Source organism: Vicia villosa, linkage group LG6 (assembly GCF_029867415.1).
Source record: "Vicia villosa cultivar HV-30 ecotype Madison, WI linkage group LG6, Vvil1.0, whole genome shotgun sequence".
In the NCBI taxonomy this organism is placed as follows: domain Eukaryota; kingdom Viridiplantae; phylum Streptophyta; class Magnoliopsida; order Fabales; family Fabaceae; genus Vicia; species Vicia villosa.
This window is the reverse complement of record NC_081185.1, coordinates 154,974,719-154,997,404: the sequence shown is the minus strand read 5'-3', so window position 1 is coordinate 154,997,404 and position 22,686 is coordinate 154,974,719. Positions and strand designations below refer to the sequence as shown.

Here is a 22,686-nt window from a genome sequence, read left to right as displayed (position 1 = left end):
TTCTGTAATTTTTGTGAGGGACAAAAATGGATCTTCACTCTTAATTTTAATATTTAAAAATATAATAATTATTAATTTTAATTAATTTTAATTATTAAAAATATTATTTAAATATAATAATATTGTTTCTTTTAATAATTAATTTTAATATTAACTATTTTTTATTAAAATTAAAATTTACTACAAATACATATTATGGTTTCTTATGACGTGTGACAGTTCCACAGTATGTGGGTTTTTTTTGTGCGCTTGCCCTTGCCCGTGGATTTCTGTTTTTTTGCAGATACCTCCATTTGTTGTTTTGGCGGAGATGGAGCATTGTATTCAGACAATTCGTCGTCAGGCAATGGTTTGTCATGTTGAGAAGTACCGCCGCCCATATCAATATCCAGATCGTCATCACCAAAAGTAGAAAAATTATAACTTTGTCATTGGTGGAAATTCTAATAGTTAATATTAAAAATAATACTATTATATTTAAATAATATTTTAATAATAAAAATTAATTTATAATAGTTATAATTATATTTTTAAATATAAAAATTAGTTTATAAAATAAGTTTAAAGATAGTGCACTGAGTGTCATCCAATAAAAATTCCTCATTTACCCATATCATATATATTTATCTAAAAATAAATATGACTTAGCACTTAACATGGTTGTAATTTGTTGAAAGTATCATTTATTCTCTTATAAAATATAAAACATAAAACGGGCTTCATCCGTTCGTCCATTAGATGGACGAGCCCAAACTAAAAATGTAACAGTTTTATAAAAAAAATTCAATTAATGACAAATTAATATTTTATTTTCAACTTTGTGGCAACTTTGTAAAAAAATGGCGAAAATAATTTTACTATTGGTCAAATGTTTACAAAAATAGTATATATTTCATGTCCAAATCACAAATTTATGTGTCGATAACTCATACGATAAAGTGTGACCGCAAACAATACAAATAGTTTGCAAACCTTAAATATCATGGATACATTTCCAACCGCAAACAATACAAATAGTTGCAAACCTTAAATATCATGGACACATATTGTTATAAAAAAATAGATAGAAAAGTGGAAGATAGTGCCATTCTTTGAGGTAATGGTGGTGGCCGTGGGTATAAAAAATAAGGAACCAATTAGCGTTCCAATTTGGAAGCCAATGATAGTTGACCAGATAGATATGGAAGAAAGTAATATAGTGAGTGACACACTCAATGATGAAACTAAACCATCGCTGACACACTCAGTGACGATCGTTGTGCATAGTATTCATCTATATATAATAATATATTGCCTAAAATGGGAACTCATACATGCACAATTCACTGATTTTATTCATTCATCAACCAAAATGGCAACAACAACAACTCAACTTGGAACTCAAGGATTTCAGGTATCTTTTCCTTACATCAACAATTTCTATCATTCTATTCTTCTTTCTCTACTATACTAGTAGTTAATTACTACCTATTCATTTAGGTTTCAAAACTTGGTTTCGGATGTATGGGACTCAGTGGTGCCTATAATCATCCTCTTCCTGAACAAGATGCTATTTCTGTTATTCACTATGCATTCACCAAAGGAATCACTTTTTTTGATACTTCTGATCTTTATGGAGTCGATGGTTCCAATGAAATTTTGGTTGGAAAGGCTTTGAAGGAATTACCTAGAGAAAAGATCCAGTTAGCCACAAAATTTGGTATATCTAGAGGAGATGGACCTGGCTTCAGCAGTGTCAGCATCAAGGGTTCGCCGGAGTATGTGCGCTCGTGTTGCGAAGCTAGCTTGAAACGTCTTGGTGTTGAATACATTGATCTCTATTATCAACACCGAGTTGATACATCTGTGCCTATTGAGGATACAGTTAATGATTTCTTCTTATGCTGACATTATATGACTTATTTTGTTAGATTCATTTTTGGTTAACAAGTTTGTGTTGTTACAGGTAGGTGAACTTAAGAAACTGGTAGAAGAGGGAAAAGTGAGGTACATTGGACTATCTGAAGCTAGCGCGGATACCATAAGGAGAGCACACGCCATTCACCCAATCACAGCTGTACAAATAGAGTGGTCTCTCTGGACTCGCGACATTGAGGACGAGATAGTTCCTCTATGCAGGTTTGTTTGAGTTCCTCTCCAAGTTTGAACCACTTGCTCTTGGTTATGTTTGTGTTAAATAAGACTTTGTTTGATATAGAGAGCTTGGTATTGGAACCGTACCATATAGTCCTCTGGGTCGTGGTTTCTTTGGTGGCAAAGGAATTCTGGAAGCCGTGCCTGCAGTTAGCAACCTGGTATAGCATTTTAGCACTTAAATTTCATGTGTGTTTATGTTGCTTGCCATGGAGAATTGTTAAAAGTGTATGTTGTTTCCTGGTGTTTATTTCGTTTATCAGACATCTTATCCTCGCTTCCAAACCGGGAACTTGGAGAAGAACAAAAGCATCTATGATAGGATTGAAAGTCTTGGCAAGAAACATGGATGCACTTCTGCTCAGTTAGCATTAGCATGGGTTCTCCATCAAGGCCATGACGTTGTGCCTATTCCTGGTTAGTCACAAAATATGCTCAGTTAGCATCTGCTTTTTCGTTTAAGTGTTGATTTTCAATTTGTTTAAATATTGAAAATTATGGGACTTCTTTCATTCATTCTTAGGAACAACTAAGATTAAGAATTTGGATCAAAACCTTGGTGCCTTATCGGTGAAACTATCAGAAGAAGAGGTGAAAGAAATTTCTGCAGCGGTTCCTGTGGATGATGTAGCAGGTAGTAGATACTTCAAAGGATTTGATCAATTATCCTGGAAGTTTGCTAACACACCTCCAAAAGTTTGAAGAGGCTCTACCTGTCCTGAAGTATAAATCCTATTAAGTTGGAGAATGTAGCACCAGTCATGAGTAAAGGAGCAACAATCATTTCTGTATTTGTGTTTGACTCAATTATGACCTGGGTGATGAACAAATCATGATTGGGTGTTGTTTACATTTGTTCTGCTGTTTTGTTTGAATAAAAAAAAAGGGATTTCAATCAAATTTTCTTAGTATTCTTTAGATGAATGTTGATGAAATGTTAAAACTAAAAACTAATAGAAACCAATGTAGAAGAAGAAATTAAAACAACCAATTGATTAGCAAACTATGAGAGTTATTACATACTACTGGTCTCTTCAACTCCATGGACCCCAAAATTCATCCAACGGAAACGCTTACACCCAAAGAGTGGTCCAAGAACTTTTTGTCCATATAATGGTCACGTCCTAACATCTTATAAGACAATTGACAAGGAAGAAGGTTATTGTACTCCGCGTTTTTAAGATGCGTCTGCTCTTAAAGTACACTTAATTAGAACTGACTTGAATTTCAGAGTGTTTGCAAGAACACCCCCACTATCGGACTGGAGCAGAAGACTTTACCAGAATTTTCCGTTCCATCTTCATTCAATACGAAGAGGAAGATCGTGTTTCAAAATCAGTAAAATATTAAAATTTGGATTTAACTTAACTCTTTTTTGAATTAGAATTTGCTCAACTTATTTACCCTTACTTGTTCTTCATTTATAATAAAGATAAAGACAAATAATAGATTTATGAGATTATTTATATTAGTAAATTCTAGTTCCATTAAATTAACTCAGTTGATAGCTGAGCATAAATATCAAATGCAAAAGCGCAAGTTCGAGGCACTAGGCTACTTGTCAAAAGAAAAAATCAGTAAACTCCATTAATGAATGAATCCCACTATTTTAAATAAATAGTAAATTAAATGAAAGTAAATTAATCAAATCCGTACTCTTCATTTTATAAAACAAAAGTTGGTAAGATGAGAGGCGGAAAGTCAATTAAGATTATGTAATAGAAAATAGTAGTAGAGGAATTGGTGACATTATGACCCACCTCCAAGAGTTAGGTAATGTTCACCTACTACTACTGCCACTACCACCAACCACACACATTCTTGAAGACTAAGGAACATAAACACATAGAGAGAAACCTATACTGTGGAAAATTTATTGTGGAATAGAGAAACACAGAAAATGGGAGATACTACTACTACTATTCATATTCCTAGAGTGAAACTTGGAAGCCAAGGCCTTGAAGTAAGTAACGTTTTGTTGTTTTTCTTGTTGTAGCTTTCTAATAATGTTTTCTTGTTTTTCTTGTTCATGCAAATCACTAATAATGTTTTGTTGTTTTTCTTGTTGTAGGTTTCTAAGCTGGGATATGGATGCATGGGCCTCAGTGGGGTATACAACGATGCTGTTCCAGAAGATGTTGCTATATCTTTGATCAAACATTGTTTCACCAAAGGAATCACTTTCTTCGACACATCAGATGTTTATGGAGCTCATGCCAATGAAGTTTTGGTCGGAAAGGTAACTATTATTTCAACTTAGTACATGTCTTTTTTGTTTTAACATAAACAAAATGATGTAACAGAAACATTTTAATAACTCTCTCAGGCACTTAAGGATTTTCCTAGAGATCAAATTCAGATTGCTACAAAATTTGGGATCGTTAAAATGGAAGCCGGTAACGTTTTTGTAAACGGTAGTCCTGAATATGTTCGATCTTGTTGTGAGGGTAGTCTTCAACGTCTCGGGGTGGAGTACATAGATCTGTATTATCAGCATCGTGTTGATACAACTGTTCCCATTGAGGATACTGTGAGTAACTAATGTAATGTTTTTCTCTATTCTTTCGATTTGTTTGGCTTTCGTGTTTTTGATTTGGTGATTTGAATCAATCATAGATGGGAGAGCTTAAAAAGCTTGTTGAAGAGGGAAAGATTAAGTATATAGGATTGTCCGAGGCTAGTACTGATACAATCAGAAGGGCACATGATGTTCATCCTATTACTGCTGTTCAAATGGAATGGTCCCTTTGGACTCGTGAGATTGAGCCAGATATCGTTCCTGTTTGCAGGTATCTTCGATCGATAGATTCTGATACAATATTACTTCTTGACTTAATGCTTTTTGATATCCTGCATGATTCTTCTTTAAATGATTTCGGTTGTTTGGTGCAAAATTTTACAGGGAACTTGGCATTGGATTGGTACCATATAGTCCCCTTGGCCGTGGATTTTTCGGTGGCAAGGCTATCACAGAAAGTATACCTGCTAACAGTTTTCTGGTATGGACTTGATCCTAATTGCTTCTGATGACAGTTAATGTTAGCCTTAAGGCCTGTTTGGATAAATAGTTCATTTAGACGCTTAAAGCATAAACATTTATCATAATAAAAGATTAATTAAAGGCAGGTTGTTTTCGTTTTTTCATAAGTTACTATGAAAAGTTTATGAATTTATTTTCATAAGCTCTCACAAATTCTTATACTAGTATGTTCAAATGAGTAAATCCAAACAGAACCTTATTCATGGTTTATCAACACCTCGATTTTCACCAGGCAATGCAACCAAGATTACAAGGAGAGAATTTTGACAAGAACAAGATATTTTATTCTCGGATGGAAAAGCTGGCAGAGAAGCATGGATGTACATCTTCACAACTTGCTCTTGCATGGCTTCTTCATCAAGGAGACGATGTAGTGCCAATCCCGGGTAAGCGATTTTCCATTTTGTGACCTCTACAAGTTAGGTGCTTATGAAATTTGCGCGTTTATGAAACCTTTTGTTGTTGCCAATATAATTTTTTTTGTAACTTCTTATGTATTTTAGGAACAACCAAGACAAAAAATCTTGAAAGTAATATCGGTTCGTTTAGAGTGAAGCTCAACCAAGATGCTTTGAAGGAGATTGAAGATGCCGTGCCAATATCAGAGGTGGCTGGGAGTCGTACTACCGATGCTTTTGTTAAATGCTCATGGAAGTTTGCTAATACTCCAACAAAAGCATAGTTTGATACCAGTTTTGAACCTCAGTGTTTGAGATTCTAGTGTTTGGTCTCTTTGTGTCACTCACAAATTTAATCTCATATGAATAAAACCGTTGTTATTGGTTGAATAAGGATTAACTCAAAAAAATGTGTTTCATGCTTAATTACATACATGTTTTATTCGCTTTTGGCCTCATATGGTTGAATAAGGATTGAGAAAATAGATAATGAACAGGAATAGCCAAACCAGCTACAATGCAATCCAAACAGACTCTTCCCTGTGGAAAGCTCTTATTTGCATATTGGCCTCATATGCTTGAACATGTATCGAGCAATAGGTGATGGAAAATTGGTAATACGATTGGTTTTTGGAACCATCATTGAATCGATGGGAGCACAGTTTTGATTGTTTTAGTCGTACGCCGGTGGCATTCGTAAGAGCACCCCGGCCTCATGGTTGTCCTTTATGATCATACTCAAAAGATTTTAATAAATTTATTAATCTTTACCGGAGGAAAAAAACACATCATGATGACAAAAGCATTTTACATGTAATAAGAGGAAATTTGACTTAGTGGCATAACTGCCGCCTATTGGCCATCGAGGGCATTGGTAAGGTGCGCGGTAGCCTGCTTCAGCTTTCATTTAGACTCTTCCCTTGCAATTGTCATGTTAGAAATATTCACTTTACCTGCTCAAGTCTTGCCATATTTTTTAACTGCATGATATCAATCATTTTTGTCGGACGGATAATATCCGTTTCAAAACTTAGGAGTAATAAAGCATGGAACACAATTTTTTCATAGTTAATCCATAGTCGAAAATAACAATCGCTTTTATTCTCATGGGTTTAAATTTATGAGTGATGCAAAGAGACTAATGTTGTGAATTCAATGCCAAGAACAAAGTATAAAACAAGGAAGAAGAGGAACACAAAAATTGGTTATAACGGTTATTCTTTTACTTTCTCTTAAAACAAGATTACAAGTTTACAAGAATAACAAATAACCTCTCTCACCCTAAATTAGGATTTGCAGCTTAGCAATGATGAGAGACTAGTATGCTATTTATAATAAAACCTAACATACTAACTAATGGGCTTTTTCAGCAAGACCCATTACACAAGCCAACTTAATAAACAAGCTAACTTAACAAATTAGGGTTTAAACACTAAAACCTAATTTAACATGCTAACAACCCTAGCATCTTCGACATCTGCATGTTAGACCCATCTTCGACTACAGCATACACAATTCGACACCAGCATGTGAACAATCCTTCGACTTCATGCTTAACTCTGTCGAACTGTCGAACCAAAAAACTACCCTTCGACAATACTAGAGTTCGATCCAATATCTCACAAATCTCCACCTTGGACCTAACTCTACAACGTCAAGGAACAGACTAGCTTTCTTCACGCAGCTTTATCAACTGCATACAGTGGAAAAACTTGCAACTCGGCAATGTCTTGGTGATCATATCAGCAGCATTGTCTTCAGTCGAAACCTTCAGCACTTGGACTTCTCTACGCTCGATTACTCCTCTGACGAAATGCAGCCTCACATCAATGTGCTTAGTTCGCTCATGATAGGCTGAATTCTTTGACAGGTGTATTGCACTTTGACTATCACATTTAACAGTGATACCTCGACCTTGAAGTTTCAGCTCCTTCGCAAAACCTTCAAGCCACAATGCTTCTTTCACAGCTTCAGTGAGAGCAATATATTCCGCTTCAGTGGTTGATAGAGCAACAACCTTCTGAAGAGTTGCTTTCCAACTAATTGTTGTACCAAACATAGTGAAAACATATCCAGAAATAGACTTTCTAGAATCCATACAACCTGCATAATCAGAGTCGACATATCCTTCTATTGCTGCTTTACTATCTTCACCCAAGGCTCCACCATAAATTAAGACTCTGTTTAGAGATCCATTTATATACCTTAGAATCCACTTCAATGCTTGCCAGTGAGCCTTTCCAGGATTCGCCATGTACCTGCTTACAAGACTTACTGCGTATGCTATGTCGGGTCTAGTACAGACCATAGCATACATCAAAGAACCAACTATATTAGCATATGGGATGCTATTCATATAGGCTCTTTCGACATCAGTACTGGGACACTGATCAATACTCAGCTTGAATTGAGGGTTTGTTGGAGTCACAACTGGCTTCGAATTCGACATACCAAACTTTTCAAGAATCTTCCGTAGATATGCCTCTTGAGATAGACATAACTTCGACTTCTTTCTATCTCTTCGAATGTCAATTCCAAGAATCCTGGAAGCAGCTCCCAGATCCTTCATATCGAACTCCTTATTGAGTTCAGCCTTGACCCTCATCACATCTTCAACATTGTTGCTTGCTATGAGAATATCATCCACATAAAGCAACAAAATAACAAATGAATTACCAGGTCGAAATCTGAAGTAAACGCAGTGGTCGAACTGGCTTCTAATGAAACTTATGCGTGCCATAAACTTGTCGAATCTCCTATTCCACTGTCGAGGAGATTGTTTCAGCCCATACAAAGATCTCTTTAACTTGCACACATAATCTTCCTTCCCCTTTTCGACATACCCTTCAGGTTGCCTCATCAGGATCGTTTCATCTAGATCACCATACAAGAACGCAGTCTTCACATCCATCTGTTCCAGTTCAAGATCGAACTGTGCCACCATGGCAAGTAACATTCGAATGGACCTATGCTTCACAACAGGAGAAAACACATCATTGAAGTCGACACCTTCTTTCTGAGTGAAACCCCTTGCAACTAACCTTGCCTTGTATCTTTTCGACGTCACTCCTTCAATTCCTTCCTTAACTTTGAAAATCCATTTACAGCTGACTAACCTTGCCCCAACAGGTTTCTTGATCAGTTCCCAAGTATGATTATCATGAAGAGATTTCATCTCATCATCCATGGCCTTCATCCATTCAGTCTTATTTCGACTCCTCATAACTTCCTTATAGTCTCTAGGTTCTTCGTCTAGAACCTCACTTGCAGAGATTAAGGCATAAGCTATAAGATCTGCATATCCAAGTCTCTGAGGTGGCTTAATGACTCTTCTCGACCTATCTCTCGACAATAGGTAGTCATCGTCAGTTTCCTCAACTTCAGCATCTTCTGCTTCTTCTTCGACTTCATCTGGGATATGCAATTCAGCATCAACATGCTCCACCTCAACAGGAATCTCTACCTGTTCCAGCTCTTCGTCAGATGTTTCTGTACTTCGACCAACATCATCAGTTTTCTTAAAAGCCATTTCAGCTTCATTGAAAACTACATCTCGACTGGTGATACACCTCCTGTGACCTGGCTCTAGGCACCATAGCCTATAAGCTTTGACTCCTTCAGGGTATCCCATGAACATGCATTTCAGAGCTCTAGGTTCGACCGTGTCTTGCCTAATGTGAGCATAGGCTACGCAGCCAAATACTCTCAGTTTGTCGAGATCTGGTGGATGTCCCGACCAAACTTCTTCAGGTGTCTTCATATCTAACGCTGTCGAAGGACATCTGTTTATCAGATATGTTGCTGTCGAAACAGCCTCAGCCCAGAACACCTTTGTTAACCCCGCACTAGTCACCATGCATCTGACTCTCTCCAAAATAGTTCGATTAAACCTTTCAGCCAAACCATTTTGCTGTGGAGTACCTGCAGTAGTTCTATGCCTTGCAATACTAGAGGCAGCACAAAAACTGTCGAATGCCTCATTGCAAAATTCAAGGCCATTGTCGGTTCTCAACCTCTTGACCTTTCTGCCAGTCTGATTTTCAACCAGAGTCTTCCAACTTTTGAAATTCTCAAAAGTTTCATCCTTAGTCTTCTGGATGAATACCCATAATTTTCTGGAATAATCATCTACTATGGATAGAAAATACCTTGCTTCTGAATGTGATGGACACCTTGCAGGCCCCCAAAGATCAGCATGGATGTAATCAAGGGATCCATGTGTTCTTTGTTTGCCTTTGTTGAACTTCACTCTGCAAGATTTTCCAAGTACACAGGGTTCACAAAACTTCAGCTTTTCGACTTTGTCTCCACCAAGCAGATTTTGTTTCCCTAATTCGACCAGACCCCTTTCACTGACATGGCCCAATCTCATGTGCCAGATTTCTGTTTTCGACAAAGGTTTCGTGGATGCAACATTTGTCGAACCACTTACAACTTCAGCCTCAAGGGTATACAAGCCTTGTTTCTTCACGCCTCTCAAGACTTCCTTCGAACCCTTCATGACTCTTAGGATACTTTTCTCTCCTTGGAAAACATATCCTTTCTTGTCGAATTCACCAAGAGAAAGCAGATTTCTCTTCAAATCAGGAACATACCTGACTTCAGTCAACAACCTTATTGACTCATCATGGAGCTTGAATCTCACAGATCCAACACCTGCAATTTTGCAAGCCTTGTTGTTTCCCAGCAATACTGATCCACCATCTTGATCACATAATTCCTCGAACAAGTCTTTGTTTGGAGTCATGTGCCAAGTGCAACCTGAATCCATAATCCACTCCTTCTTAGAGTCACTGCTTGAAACCACAAGAACATCAGATGATTCGAAATCATCTTGAACAATGGCAGCGTTGCCATTATCCTTACCTCCATGATATTTCAAGCGTTCAGGGCACACCTTTCTTGTGTGACCCTCCTTCTTACAATGGTAGCATCGAATGCCAGATGCTTCGCCACTGTAAGTCTTCGACTGGCTTTTGCCTTTCTTCTTGTCGAACTTACCATCCTTTCGTAAGAGTTTTCCTTTAACGGCCAAACCTTCGCCAACAGTCGAAGGTTTATGCTCCTTTCGTTCATTCAAGTCCTTAGAGTACAAGGCTGATTGAACTTCTTCAAACGTCAGGGACTCCCTTCCATACAAGAGAGTTTCTTTGAAGTGAGCATGTGATCGAGGCAAAGAACACAATAGTAACAGCGCTTGATCTTCATCATCGATCTTCACATCAATATTTTCAAGATCAAGAATCAGCTTGTTGAACATATCCAACTGCTCAGCCAATACTTTGTCTTCAATCATCTTGAATGAATACAAAGCTTGCTTCAGGTAGAGTCGATTTACCAGCGATTTGGTCATATACAAACTTTCAAGTTTCACCCATAACCCTGATGCCGTTGTCTCCTTTGATACCTGCCGGAGAACCTTATCACCAAGGCTCAACAAAATTGCGCTGTGTGCTTTCTCGATCATATTCGTCTTCTCCGCTGCCGTCAATTCTGCATTCATGGTTGTCTCTCCCTTCAACGCTTCCAAACAACCCTGCTGAACCAGTAGGGCTTTCATCTTCAAGCGCCACAGACCGAAATCATTCACTCCGGTGAACTTTTCAATCTCATACTTTGTTGAAGGCATCTTCTCCACGCTCACCGCACCAATTTGTTGTGAATTCAATGCCAAGAACAAAGTATAAAACAAGGAAGAAGAGGAACACAAAAATTGGTTATAACTGCTATTCTTTTACTTTCTCTTAAAACAAGATTACAAGTTTACAAGAATAACAAATAACCTCTCTCACCCTAAATTAGGATTTGCAGCTTAGCAATGATGAGAGACTAGTATGCTATTTATAATAAAACCTAACATACTAACTAATGGGCTTTTTCAGCAAGACCCATTACACAAGCCAACTTAATAAACAAGCTAACTTAACAAATTAGGGTTTAAACACTAAAACCTAATTTAACATGCTAACAACCCTAGCATCTTCGACATCTGCATGCTAGACCCATCTTCGACTACAGCATACACAATTCGACACCAGCATGTGAACAATCCTTCGACTTCATGCTTAACTCTGTCGAACTGTCGAACCAAAAAACTACCCTTCGACAATACTAGAGTTCGATCCAATATCTCACAACTAAAAACTTGAATCTCAACAGACTGATATGCAAAACAGGCATCAAGTTATGCTTTTGTTGGAGTATTAGCAAACTTCCATGAACATTGAACAAAAGCATCGGTTGTTCGATTCCCTGCCACCTCTGATATTGGCACAGCTTCTTCAATCTCCTTCAAATCATCTTCGTTGAGTTTCACTTTAAACGAACCGATATTACTTTCAAGATTTTTTATCTTGGTTGTTCCTACAAGTATAAGATATGAGAAATTACAAAATTGTTATACTCGCAACAACAAAAGGTTCAGTAACGCGCGAGTAAGTTTCATAAGTACTTAAATTGTCGAGGTCACAAAATGGAAAATTACTTACCCGGGATTGGCACTACATCGTCTCCTTGATGAAGAATCCACGCGAGAGCAAGTTGTGAAGATGTACATCCGTGATTCTCTGCCAACTTTTCCATCCGAAAATAAAACACCTTGTTCTTGTCCAAATTCTGTCCTTGTAACCTTGGTTCCATTGTCTGGTGAAAATCGAGATGTTGGCGAACAATGAATAAGGACATGTTTGGATTTACTCATTTAAGCTTATTTACTAGTATAAGCATTTGTGAGAGTCCATACCAAAAGACTGTTTGCTGGTAGACTTTCCGTGATAACCCTGCCTCCGAAAAATCCACGGCCAAGGGGACTGTATGGTACTAATCCAATACCAAGTTCCCTAAAAGAGTTGACACCAAACAACCAAAATCAGTTAAAGAAGAATCACGCAGCATAACAAAAAGCATTAAGTCAAGAAGAAATATGGTATCAGAGGCTATTGGTCGATCGAAGATACCTGCAAAGGGGTACAATATCCGGCTCAATCTCACGAGTCCAAAGGGACCATTCCATTTGAACAGCAGTAATAGGATGAACAGCATGTGCCCTTCGGATTGTATCAGCACTAGCCTCAGATAATCCTACATACTTAATCTTTCCCTCTTCAACCAGCTTTTTCAACTCTCCCATCTGTGAATTGATTCAAAATCAAAACACCAAACCAAAAACATTACTATCTAAGAAATTTGAAGAATAGAGAAAAACATTGCATTAGTTACTACTCACAGTATCCTCAATGGGAACCGCGGTATCAACACGGTGCTGATAATACAGATCTATGTACTCCACCCCAAGACGTTGAAGACTACCCTCACAACAAGATCGAACATACTCAGGACTTCCGTTTACAAAAACTTTATCAGATTCCATTTTAACAATCCCAAATTTTGTAGCAATCTGAATTTGATCTCTTGGAAAATCCTTTAGTGCCTGAGAGAGTTATTAAAATGTTTCTGTTACATCTTCTGTTTATGTTAAAACAAAAAAGACATGTTTACCAAGTTGAAGTTTGTTTGTAGTAGTACCTTTCCGACCAAAACTTCATTAACATGCGGTCCATAAACATCTGATGTATCGAAGAAAGTGACTCCTTTGGTGAAACAATGTTTGATCAAAGATATAGCAACATCTTCTGGAACAGCATCATTGTATATTCCACTTAGGCCCATGCATCCATATCCCAGTTTAGAGACCTGCAACAACAAAAACAAGAAAACATTACTAATGATATTCACATGAACAAGAAAGTGTGATTGATTTCAAATTCAACAGTGTTTGTTTACTTCAAGGCCTTGGCTTCCAAGCTTCACTCGAGGAATATGAATAGTTTTAGTATCTCCCATTTTCTGTGTTTCTCAGTTCCACTACAAATTTTCAACACTAATTCTTTTTCTCTATTCCTTATTACTCTTCAAGAATGTGCTGGTTGGCATTGGTAGAGGTGAAAACGCTACCTAACTACTATACTAGTATTGTATAAAGATTCCATAATAAACAAGTTTATCTTTATAACTTTAATATTCGTCAAAGTGATAATTATATATATCTTTATGTTATGAAGCAAATGTTGACTTAATATTAAATTGTTAGTTGAACCTTGAGTTATGTCTTGATTTTGTGAATCTTCCAAGTCTAGCTTGCATGAATTTTTATTTAATAAATAACAATACTCTTAAGCACCAAAAACTTTTGAAAAGAGAATTTGAGCTCAAAAATTGAATTGTAGTAAAGAATATAATAATATCAACATATAAAAAATATATGTTTAGGAAATTTCAATATAACTTTTTTTTTCTTATGTTGGCCAAGTGTGTTATTTATTTTCTTTTGTTTTGAAAAATCTAGCTTAACTCTAACTCTTTATTTTATTTTCTTTTGTTTTCAATATTTTAATCACATATTAAAATTAATATATTTTTTAATACACCTTAAATATTTATCATTCCCTCTTTTATTAATTCCTTTAATTTATCTTTCTCATGTATACCATTAATTTTAACAATTTTATAAAATTCATTATAATTTCTCTTTTTTTTTACCACAACAATTACATTTCTTGATACATGTTAAAATATCAAAACAATTTATGATAAAAATAAAAATAATAAATTGTCCTCATTAATGTGTTCAAAATAGTTTACAAAATAAAAATCAATAACATAATTGAAAAAATACTAACGATTTCTACATGAGGATAACATTTATTTTAAAATAAATAACACCAATTTTGAAATAGATTGAATAATAATTTTAATCACAAGTAATTAATTATTTCAACCAGAAAGTATAATCGTTGGTTCAAGCTTCAATATTTCTTCATCCTCGCATAGTTTATCAACCTCTTCATTCTGCAACATCACTATCACATTTCTTGCAAACCCTCCTTCTGAAGATGGCATCACCATAATCAAACCTTCACCACCAACATTCCCAACACGACATGAAACATGAGCTGGTTTTTCATTATCACCAAACATTGATTCATACAACAATCCTTCTGTCTCTTCCTCTTCCATGCAAACACATGTTAACTCCGAAGAACCATACACACATCTCGGCGTTGAGTCCTTTTGTGACTCGAAAGATTCTATAGAAGACCAAATTTCTTTCTCAGTAACATCATTCATGTGCATGTGTATTAGACTTGCTATGTCTTCTAATTTTTTTCCATTCTTTGTTTCGTCGAAATTTAGCGAAAATTTTGAAAAATGTAACGCGTTTCCGAAATAACCAACTGGAAGATTCGGTTTGATAAGCTTTCTGAAGTCTTGACAGATTGATAAAGAGTGATTTTGTTTAGAGTCTTTCAAAAGAGTAACACGAGTCCAAAACAAAGCTGCGAGGACATCAAAAGCTGTGGCCCCGGAACATTTTGAGGTCAACTGTTTTATGATTGAACTTGAGAATTTGAAAGTGGCAGAGGTTATGTTTGTTTGTGGTTTTGGTCCCGAATTCGGACTCATGTTGTTATTGTTGTTTGGTAAAGAACTGATTGAAATCGGAGTGTAGAAAGGTGGTTGAGAAATGGGAATCACGTGACGGTGAATTTGGGACCATGATTTGAAGAAAGATGATAAGAATGTTAGATCAGATATCATGTGAGTGCAACTAACTCCAATTGCAATTCCACCTTCTTTGAAGCTATTTATCTGCAACATAACATAACATGCAACATCATCACGAGTAAAACACTCTGATACAATCAAAATCAGATGTTTCTACACAGCTATCAACTAATCAGATGACTTAACTATGTTAAGTGATGAAATAAAATGTATTACCTGAATTCGGAAAGGAGACCAAGTACTCGTATCAAGAGGCATATCATCCCAAGCGATAAGCTGGACCTCATCGGAGCCACCTGCAGACGATGATAGCCATTTTTCAATAGTACTATCGACATTAGCCTTTATGACCCGAACACCTGCATCATTACACCTAACCTCCCAATCACCACCATCTTCCTTCACTCGGCCCAACCGACCTGTTACTGTCGGGTATATAGACAAAACCTCCGACAATGATTCCCTCAACGGATCCAATTCAAATGACTCAAACCACTTTCCTTCATTCTTGTAGTAAAATATCAAATGCAGCGTATGATAACCCATACCATGGTCCACACCCGACAACCTATGGTTCACACCCGATTTCACGGGCCTGCTTGATACAACAGTTAGTTTAGAATCAAGTGTTACCTTAGAATCTGACATGCTTGGTTCCTTAATCTAATTTGCCTAGCTCAAAGACAAGAATATGGTTATAATGTTGGGAGAGAGAAAAAAAAAAGAACAATCTCAAAACAAGTTTCTATGTTTCTTAAATGAACAAGTACTAGTACATAGCTTCATAAATATTTTGTTACCTATTTATAACAAACGTCAAGTGGTGTTGTACAGTAGAACAGATGGCACAAAAATGGAGGGTGGTTAGGGAGGTTATTTGAGAGGAGACGGTTAGGCATTTAAGATGAGAAGGTGAAGGTTGGTGGTTTTATTTAAGGCTGTGGACCTATACTCTCCATCATTACTAGTTTCAAGTTTCAAACAAGTTATCAATAATGTTAAGTTTCAACTTTTAGCTAATTATGTTCACATGCATGTGTCTTGTTTGGTTTAGTGATGGTGATTACACGTTTCCATTGGCTATTTTCTTTGTCGACTACTAGAACTTTCATGGCATTAAGATTAGTGGATTAATTAATGTAGATGTGTTGTTAAGATGTCTTTATTATTATGCATTTATTTGTGATAGAATAGTCAAAGATATGCGGTTAACGATATGCATGAATGACTAAGTATTTTGCACTAGAAAACAAAGTATCTACCATTCAAACCATAAGGATTAGGAAAGCACAAGTACTACAGTCAAAGCTATACAGTTATCATCTACTCCCTCCGTTTTTTATTATAAATCATTTTGCAAAAAATATTTGCATTTAAATATAAGTCGTTTTACAATTCCAATGAATAATTAATGCTATTTTTCCTATTATATCTTTAAATATTTATTATTCTCTCTCATTTCAATTATATAAATTTATCTTCCATATGTCATTAATGAAGGATAATTTTGTAAAAATCTTCATAATTTCTCGTTTTCATACAACATTTATTATTTTTCTTAAACTGTGTGAAAAGTCTAAAACGACTTATAATAAAAAACGGATGGAGTATTAAAATAGTATTGTGGTATTTATTACTATATTAGAAAATTTATTTTTTAAATTTATTGAATACACAATATATATAATTTACATTTAGTTTTAATATTTAAATATTCAAGAAATTAAATATTTTTTTACAGGGTTAATAGTAGTTCACCCATGTAATGTTAGCGAATTTTGCTTTTCCCCCTCCCTATCTTTTGGCAACGATTTTTTCAAAAAAACTGTTGCCAAAACCTGCATTTGGCAACGGTGGGGTAAACCAAAACACGCTCATATTACGGGGGTAAACTACTATTAACTCTTTTTTATATTAGAGATTGAAAAGAATAGTTAATAGTTTACAAGCGAATTTATAGTGTCTAATTTTGAAGGTGAGAAGAGTGCTAACAACACTCTCTTTTGAACATTCTCTCAAGCACCCACTTTTTTATTGGTTTAATGGGCCCTTCACTTTGAAAATAGGTCCCACATAAAATACTAAGACCCACACATATTTCAACTAATAAGAGAGAAAGTGTTTGAAAGAGTATTTGAAAGAGTGTTCAAAAGAGAGTGTTGCTAGTATTTCTCTTGAAGGTGATGTTTAAAAATATTTGAAAAGTTGATGTTATAAATTAGTTATGGAAAAAAATCTACCCCGGCAAACTTGACCGTCACTCCTCTGAAATGAGGAAAATCCTTAATTTCTAATAATAGAGACGGAGGATGTTAGTACTAGTTCCGCATCTACCCCTATTCCCATCTTAATTTATTAAATTTATTTTATCATTTTTTTTAAGATAACAAATGGATTAGAATTATTATTCATTTTTTAGAAAATATAGATTAAATAAAAATAATCAAATATTATCATTAATATTAAAATGAAATAAATATTTAGTTTAATTATTATTTTTGTCGTTATGGAAAAAATACTTATTAAAAAAATTATAGTTTTTCCGAGTTGGTGCGGGGCACGAAATCCATTCTTCATTGGAGGCGGGGTGAATGGTCATTTTTTATCCCTGATAGGAGTCAGGGGCGGAGATAGTGATGCTTAAATCCGCGGAAAATTCTTATATTGACACAACTCTAACACATAGATCTACAAACAACCAATGAACCAATCATATATTTTTATTAATTAAAAAATTAAAATATAATTTTCTCTCTCCTCCATTAAACCAACCACCCCCATGATAGCAATTAAAAAAGAAATTAAATTTTTAACAAATGTCAATTTTCTCATTTTTGATTGGTTGTGTCTAAAAATATAGATTTAGGTTCGTATCCATGCAAGTATTTCTCTAAATCCGCTCCGTCCCGTTGACATGTCTAAAGTTAGATGAAGTTTTCCTCCTTCTTCAACTGATTTCAGAATCCTATCATGTGTTTGAATCAACCGCAGATCAAAAGTTCCTACATGTTTTACTTGTGCTTATTGATTTTTGGAGTTGTGTGTATTGTATTTGGTGGGTTTGGTGTTTAAGATCTAGTCTGGTTCCTGTTAAGCGGTAATGTGTTGGAGATAAGATCCTCTCCATTACTATAGTTTTCAAATATTTTCAAGTGTATAATAAATCATTAAATCTATCTAATGTCATACTATTATATCTATGTTTCTCAAACTATGGTAATTGAAGAAATGAAGATGATGGGAAATGGAGAGGATCTTGATTCAATGTGTTATGTGTGTGGTTCATTGATGTTCATATCTTTCTCTTAAGTTGATATCAGTTTTTTCATCTTTTGTGCTTGTTCTTTGATTGTTTATTGTTTAAATTTACTTGATTTGTATTGGCTTTCCTTGTAATTGGTGTTCCTATTTGTACTCTCCTAAATTTTTTTCACTTATTTATTAATACGATTTTACAATAAAAAAAAAAAGTTTGTTGATGGTGGATAGCAAAAACTACTTATATTTGGGGTGTTAGTTATACAATAAATCAGATGAGATAAAAAAATATTTTTGATATAGTATTTGTTGCTCGAATTAATAATTTTAAAATTTCAGTATATCTGGAAAAAAATTTACTAAAATAAATTAGAATATTGATTAATTTGGATATGCATATCCGAAGTATCCTAATATTTTAAATTTTTTATTTTGAAAAAATATTTATTTATAATATAATTAGAGAGAATTATTATTAATAAAGAATAATTTAAATATAAATTGTTATAAATAAGGAATAAAAAGATTAAATAAAATTTTAATTTTACAATAATTTATTTGTCACAATTTTTTTAAAATTATAAAAGTAATTATTTTTTAAATGACTACAATATTATGTATTTGGTGTGTTTCGAAGAAACTTGAACTCTTTTGTACGAAAGATGCAATGAAAAACCCTTTAATCAATAAAAATAATATTAGAGTAATGTTGTTAATTAATGAAATTATCATCTTAAAAATATTATTTTATAAGCATTATAAATTTTAATTTATATTATTTTTTTAAATTAATTTATATAAGAATAATTTGTTGATTTAAATATTTAATTAATTATATATCTTGATAAAAATGATATGTATTTAATTATATATCTTGATTAAAATGATATATATTTAATAATATATTTTAATTAATACAATTAATTATACTATTAATATAATTGATTCACGTTGATATTAATTTTTTAACAAATATTGAATTTTTTCGGATATGGATATTTGAAAAATTACAACACTAAATATTGGGTGACTTCAGATGTGCATATGAGAAGTCACATTTTTTTTTTAAAAAGTGTCTTCGGAGATTCATATCCGAAATATAGGGGTATTTTGGGGTTTTCACCCATCTGTGAGTAGGTATATGGGTGCATTAAAAAATTCTCAAACAATTTAAGATTTTGGTTAATTCTGATATGCATAAATTTGAGATATTGGTTAATTCATATGTATATCTGAATTAACCAAAATCTCAAATTTCTTTCGATTTTATTCTTAAAAAATATTTATTTATAATATAGTTATAATATAATTAAATTGAGTTATTATTAATAAATAATAACTTAAATAGAAGTGCGTGTGTGTGGTCTAGCGGTGAATCGCTTGGGCCTTGAGAGTGTGCTCCTCTCGAGGTCTCACGTTCGAAACCCACTTGGTCCAAATTGCTTATTAAAAAAAATGAATAAAGAGATTAAATAAAATTTTAATTTTTTAATAATTTATTTGTCACAAAGTAAAAGTAATTATTTTTTTAAATGACTACAACATTATTCATTATAATTAATGAAATTATTATGTTAAAAATATTCTCTATTAATATTATAATTTTTAATTTATATTATCTTTTTTTCTTTAATTAATTTTTATATAAAAATAATAAGTTGATTTAAATATTTATTATTCTAATATTATTATGCTATCTTGATTTTAATGATATATATTTAATTATATATTTTGATTAATACAATTAATTATACTATTAATTGTACTGGTTCGCCTTGATTTTAATTTTTTTAATAAATATATTAGTTTATTTCGCATATACATATCCGAAAAACTCCAACAACAAAAACAAAAATTAGGTTATTTCGAATATGTATCTCTGAAGTCACTCCTTTCTTAAAAAAAGGTGACTTCGAATATTTTGAATATACATATCTAAAATATAGAAGTACTTTGGGGTTTTCATTGTATCTATGAGGAAGTTCGAAGAGAGTGTTTTTAAGTTTTGTCATTAGACTAGTTGCCAACACAGATAGAGGAAGGGAATATCTGTTAATATTTTCTTTTATTTATATTGATTAATAGAAAATACATTCATTTTTTTAAACCAGGGATTATATTAATTATCCAACAAAAAGAGATACAAGAGACAAAAGAGGGGGACCAAATCAAAACCTTGAACAAAGTCTAAGCCCAGGGGTATCCTCCTTGTCTAACAAGTAATCTGGGAAAATATCTCTATGCACAAAATTATACCAAGTGAAGCTTTAGTCATTAAATCCAATATTAGCTAGGGTATCAGCACAAAAATTGGCCTCTTTAAAGATATGTGATATCGTAAATTTAATTCTAAGAGTATACGCCTAACACGTAAGTCAACGAGATTTGAGAATCCAAGGCACCGAGTGAACATTCGCAAAAACCTTCACCGCTAACCTTAAATCTTTTCAATCTATAACTTAGACCAGTTTAGTTGCCTGGCCTTTTCAATTACAATAATAGCCGTCATGAATTCAGCAACAACCGGAGATCCACGACCGAAAATCGCACTAAAAGCGCTCATATTTGATAATGATAATGTTTTAAAAATATTATTTTATTCCAATATATCACATATTAAATGGCTGATAAATTAAAAAAAAGTTGTATAAATAAAAATTCATTATATTAACCTCATAAAATATTAATGTATTTATATTATTATCATAAATCTAAAATAAAATATATAGAAATAAACAAGGGAGGAGATGGTATCACATACATAATTGTTTATCGTTTAATTATTTATTACTCTTCAATTTGTGTGTTTCTGTAATAGAATATCTTTACGGCTACCAATTTGAACCTGGGGTTTAATGAAATATTTATATTATTTTTTAATCACTATTAAATTGTTAGATTAGCCGTATATTATGGAACGTGAAGAATGATAACCATATAAGAATAGTTTATTTATTTATTAGTGCAATAGTTTAGTGATATACTAAATTTTGTAGTTTTCTCAAGTTTGTCCACCGTTTATTTTTCCAAGTGTGTTGCTTCTCAAATCAGCTATGTAACAATTTAGTTTGTCTTAACCAATTCTCTCTTAGTATTTTTGCTAATACAATGTGTTTTTATTCCAAATTCATCATAAAATTGACGGAATGGTATGGTACACCATAATTTCGAAACCAACTTTAAGTTAAAGGAATCACTTTAGATCATACATATTACATACCACTACCATCTTTGTCCAAGTTAATCGACATTGACATTGACATTGTGTAGCTATAACAACTAAGTTGGTGCACGTCCTTTGAGGATAATTCTTCAATTCGGATTGATAATGTGGTTGGCTAGGCTCGCAATTAGTAGAAGGTAGATGTTGTTAAAATGTCCATATTATGCATTTATTGATTTTGTAATACAAATAATTAAGATATACACAATTAGGTATACGGATGGGATATTGTGTTAAATTTGTAATTGTTTGTTTAGCATGTAATTAGTAATAATAACAAGTGTAGTTATCATGTCATTAGCTTAGAGCATTAGGTACTAGAATATCTCTTGTATTTTAACTAGTGTCTTACCCGTGCTTTCGCACGGGTACCCGTCGTGTTCGCGCATTGTGGTTGAGGAAAATTAAAGATGATAGGGAAAATTAAATTTTGTGGGGATAGGTTAATATATTAATAAAATATGTTTGTAAAAGATTTTTTTTTTTAACAGTTTGGGCCCAGGATTAGGTTAAAATAAATAAGTTAATAAGATGATATAATAGTTTGCGTCTTAGATGGTAAGCTCCATGTCCAAAAGAGAGTTGGTAACCTAATTTTGTTTCTTTGGTTAATAGAGTAGGATTAATAGGCCCAAAAGGTATTAGTAAAAGACTAAACTTTGGTTAAAATGAGTAAAATTATAAAAATACTAATATTAAAAACAATTTAATATTTTGATCAGTAACTTCATGTTCATGTTAATATTCAATATTTTTATAAGTAACTTCATGTTCCCGTTATTAGTAAATTCATGTTTCCGTTATTATTCAATATTTTGATCAGTAACCTCATGTTCCCGTTAATATTAACATTTTGAACAGGAACTTCATGTTCCCGTTAATATTAACATTTTGAACAGTAACTTCATGTTCCTGTTAATATTCAATATTTTGATAAGTAACTTCATGTTCCCGTTAATATTCAATATTTTTATTAGTAACTTCATGTTTCCGCTAATATTAATAATTTAATCAGTAACTTCATGATCTTGTTAATATTAAATAGTTTATCAGTAACTTCATGTTCCGGT

General features: G+C 33.6%; 4 protein-coding genes across 4 annotated transcripts; 2 read left to right on the top strand and 2 right to left on the bottom strand.

Annotated features, from left to right (window-relative positions):
- Positions 1-1,245: 1,245 nt before the first annotated feature.
- Positions 1,246-3,033, top strand: LOC131610654 (probable aldo-keto reductase 1). Its single transcript, XM_058882659.1, has 6 exons — positions 1,246-1,393; positions 1,480-1,863; positions 1,946-2,118; positions 2,198-2,294; positions 2,397-2,550; positions 2,657-3,033. Exons 1-6 carry the CDS (start codon positions 1,352-1,354, stop codon positions 2,833-2,835), a joined length of 1,029 nt encoding a protein of 342 aa, XP_058738642.1. The 5' UTR covers positions 1,246-1,351; the 3' UTR covers positions 2,836-3,033.
- Positions 3,034-3,795: 762 nt separating this feature from the next.
- LOC131610655 (perakine reductase-like) lies at positions 3,796-6,000 on the top strand. The gene is made up of 7 exons (XM_058882660.1): positions 3,796-4,096; positions 4,205-4,372; positions 4,460-4,663; positions 4,750-4,922; positions 5,036-5,132; positions 5,406-5,559; positions 5,677-6,000. Exons 1-7 carry the CDS (start codon positions 4,034-4,036, stop codon positions 5,853-5,855), a joined length of 1,038 nt encoding a protein of 345 aa, XP_058738643.1. The 5' UTR covers positions 3,796-4,033; the 3' UTR covers positions 5,856-6,000.
- Positions 6,001-11,359: 5,359 nt separating this feature from the next.
- Positions 11,360-14,089, bottom strand: LOC131610656 (perakine reductase-like). The gene is made up of 7 exons (XM_058882661.1): positions 13,354-14,089; positions 13,096-13,263; positions 12,797-13,000; positions 12,528-12,700; positions 12,314-12,410; positions 12,060-12,213; positions 11,360-11,934 (listed from the first exon to the last, which is right to left on the bottom strand). The coding sequence occupies exons 1-7, from the start codon at positions 13,411-13,413 to the stop codon at positions 11,756-11,758; spliced, it is 1,035 nt and encodes a 344-aa protein (XP_058738644.1). The 5' UTR covers positions 13,414-14,089; the 3' UTR covers positions 11,360-11,755.
- Positions 14,090-14,206: 117 nt separating this feature from the next.
- Positions 14,207-16,040, bottom strand: LOC131610653 (hydroxycinnamoyltransferase-like). Its single transcript, XM_058882658.1, has 2 exons — positions 15,352-16,040; positions 14,207-15,219 (listed from the first exon to the last, which is right to left on the bottom strand). The coding sequence occupies exons 1-2, from the start codon at positions 15,781-15,783 to the stop codon at positions 14,344-14,346; spliced, it is 1,308 nt and encodes a 435-aa protein (XP_058738641.1). The 5' UTR covers positions 15,784-16,040; the 3' UTR covers positions 14,207-14,343.
- Between the last annotated feature and the right edge of the window lie 6,646 nt (positions 16,041-22,686).

What these genes read in the sequence shown, in the direction of transcription:
- LOC131610654 (XM_058882659.1), top strand. Translation starts at nt 1,352, where the DNA reads ATGGCAACAACAACAACTCAACTTGGAACTCAAGGATTTCAG. An exon ending in TTGGAACTCAAGGATTTCAG is followed by an intron (nt 1,394 to 1,479) that starts GTATCTTTTCCT and finishes CTATTCATTTAG; the next exon opens with GTTTCAAAACTTGGTTTCGG. An exon ending in TGCCTGCAGTTAGCAACCTG is followed by an intron (nt 2,295 to 2,396) that starts GTATAGCATTTT and finishes TTCGTTTATCAG; the next exon opens with ACATCTTATCCTCGCTTCCA.
- LOC131610655 (XM_058882660.1), top strand. Translation starts at nt 4,034, where the DNA reads ATGGGAGATACTACTACTACTATTCATATTCCTAGAGTGAAACTTGGA. An exon ending in CTGTTCCCATTGAGGATACT is followed by an intron (nt 4,664 to 4,749) that starts GTGAGTAACTAA and finishes AATCAATCATAG; the next exon opens with ATGGGAGAGCTTAAAAAGCT. An exon ending in GATATCGTTCCTGTTTGCAG is followed by an intron (nt 4,923 to 5,035) that starts GTATCTTCGATC and finishes AAAATTTTACAG; the next exon opens with GGAACTTGGCATTGGATTGG.
- LOC131610656 (XM_058882661.1), bottom strand. Translation starts at nt 13,413, where the DNA reads ATGGGAGATACTAAAACTATTCATATTCCTCGAGTGAAGCTTGGAAGC. An exon ending in CGGTTCCCATTGAGGATACT is followed by an intron (nt 12,701 to 12,796) that starts GTGAGTAGTAAC and finishes ATCAATTCACAG; the next exon opens with ATGGGAGAGTTGAAAAAGCT. An exon ending in CGATGTAGTGCCAATCCCGG is followed by an intron (nt 11,935 to 12,059) that starts GTAAGTAATTTT and finishes TTATACTTGTAG; the next exon opens with GAACAACCAAGATAAAAAAT.
- LOC131610653 (XM_058882658.1), bottom strand. Translation starts at nt 15,783, where the DNA reads ATGTCAGATTCTAAGGTAACACTTGATTCTAAACTAACTGTTGTATCA. An exon ending in GGTCTCCTTTCCGAATTCAG is followed by an intron (nt 15,220 to 15,351) that starts GTAATACATTTT and finishes GTTATGTTGCAG; the next exon opens with ATAAATAGCTTCAAAGAAGG.